General features: G+C 50.8%; 1 protein-coding gene across 1 annotated transcript; it reads right to left on the reverse strand.

Moving 5' to 3' along the window:
- Window positions 1–466: 466 nt before the first annotated feature.
- Window positions 467–1,180, reverse strand: LOC107736139 (zinc finger C3H1 domain-containing protein-like; the record flags this gene model as incomplete). The annotated part of the gene is made up of 3 exons (XM_016547629.1): window positions 939–1,180; window positions 693–854; window positions 467–604 (listed from the first exon to the last, which is right to left on the reverse strand). Coding segments are annotated over exons 1-3 (507 nt in total), but the record flags the coding sequence as incomplete, so codon positions are not given.
- Window positions 1,181–1,237: the final 57 nt, after the last annotated feature.

Consider the following 1,237-nt stretch of genomic DNA (forward strand, 5'->3'; position numbering starts at 1 on the left):
ACTTTGATGAACTTTTTTGATCCTCTTCAAATGTTGACTACTGTACACTACATGACTTTAGCACAGATTTTTGTCTGGACAAGTTGACACTAGTTGCAGAAAGTCAGAGCCAGTCTGCAGATTTGAGTCGACAGATTCCATAGAAAATCATGTAGTGTATGATGGTCCTGGTCTCTTCCATCCAGTCGGAGAACATCAAACATGTTTGATATTTCAAGCCGATTTTAGAACACATATCGTTTTCATTTGTCACGCGTCTCCTAGCAACAAGGCACACATTTCTGAGCGAGACGGAACGACTTTAAAGACTGGTAGTGTGTGATCCTCAGTCGTTTAGTGTATGATGGCCAGTGTTTCCTCTGTGACTGTTTACAAAGCCAGCAAGGACTGTATAAGATGCCTAGTGTTTTAAATTCAGTTCTGATTTTGAAGGTCGTACAGTGTTCACACACAGACACACACGCACCTCTACTGTCCTCCGAGCTTCTTTAATCATGGACTCCAGTCCTCCAAACACACTCTGAACGGGGCCGCAGCTCTCGTCGTCAGAGTCGCTGTCGTCAGACGCGTTCAGACGCACCACCACACTCTTGTGTCGTGGCAGCTGTAACAAACACAAGGAAAACGCACACATAAAAGCCTTAGTGTTGCATGTGCGTAATGACTCCAGATTGTGAACCTGCGTCCCTCACCACAAACGGGGCTTTGGGGGCAGGCTGTGCCCGTATGAACTTGAGTGCCCGAGCGTGAGAGATGACAGTGTTGAGACTGACGGCCGTGAGGTTGTTCCTGGTGTTCGGCAGAGCCGCGGGTCTGAGAGCGGGAGAGGGCGGCCCGCTGCTGCTGGACGCGTCCTACAGAGACAGAGCAGCTCGTCACACCTGACGCCACGCTCACGGTTCAGCAGAAACACTTACTCTGATTACCTCTGGCCTTACCTCCGTTTTAACAGCTCGTTTGCTGGCCAAGGACTTGAGCAGCTCTTCTCTCAGCAGCATCTCCTCTTCCTCCTCCTCGTCTGCAAACGGCGGCTTCGGCGGCTGCTCCGCTTCATCGGGGGGCGGCAGCGGAGGCAGAGGAGGAGGAGGAGTCAACCGCACAAGCTCCATCTGCTGCAGGTAGTGCTGCCCCACACCCTGACACATGAGCACAGGATGACATTTCCACTACAGGAATAAAGCACAAGCTTCTGTGTTTGAAAACAGCCGAAGATAGAGGTGACTTATCCAGCAAAGCA

Source organism: Sinocyclocheilus rhinocerous, unplaced genomic scaffold, assembly GCF_001515625.1.
Source record: "Sinocyclocheilus rhinocerous isolate Xijiao unplaced genomic scaffold, SAMN03320098_v1.1 C36519158, whole genome shotgun sequence".
Taxonomy (NCBI): Eukaryota; Metazoa; Chordata; class Actinopteri; order Cypriniformes; family Cyprinidae; genus Sinocyclocheilus; species Sinocyclocheilus rhinocerous.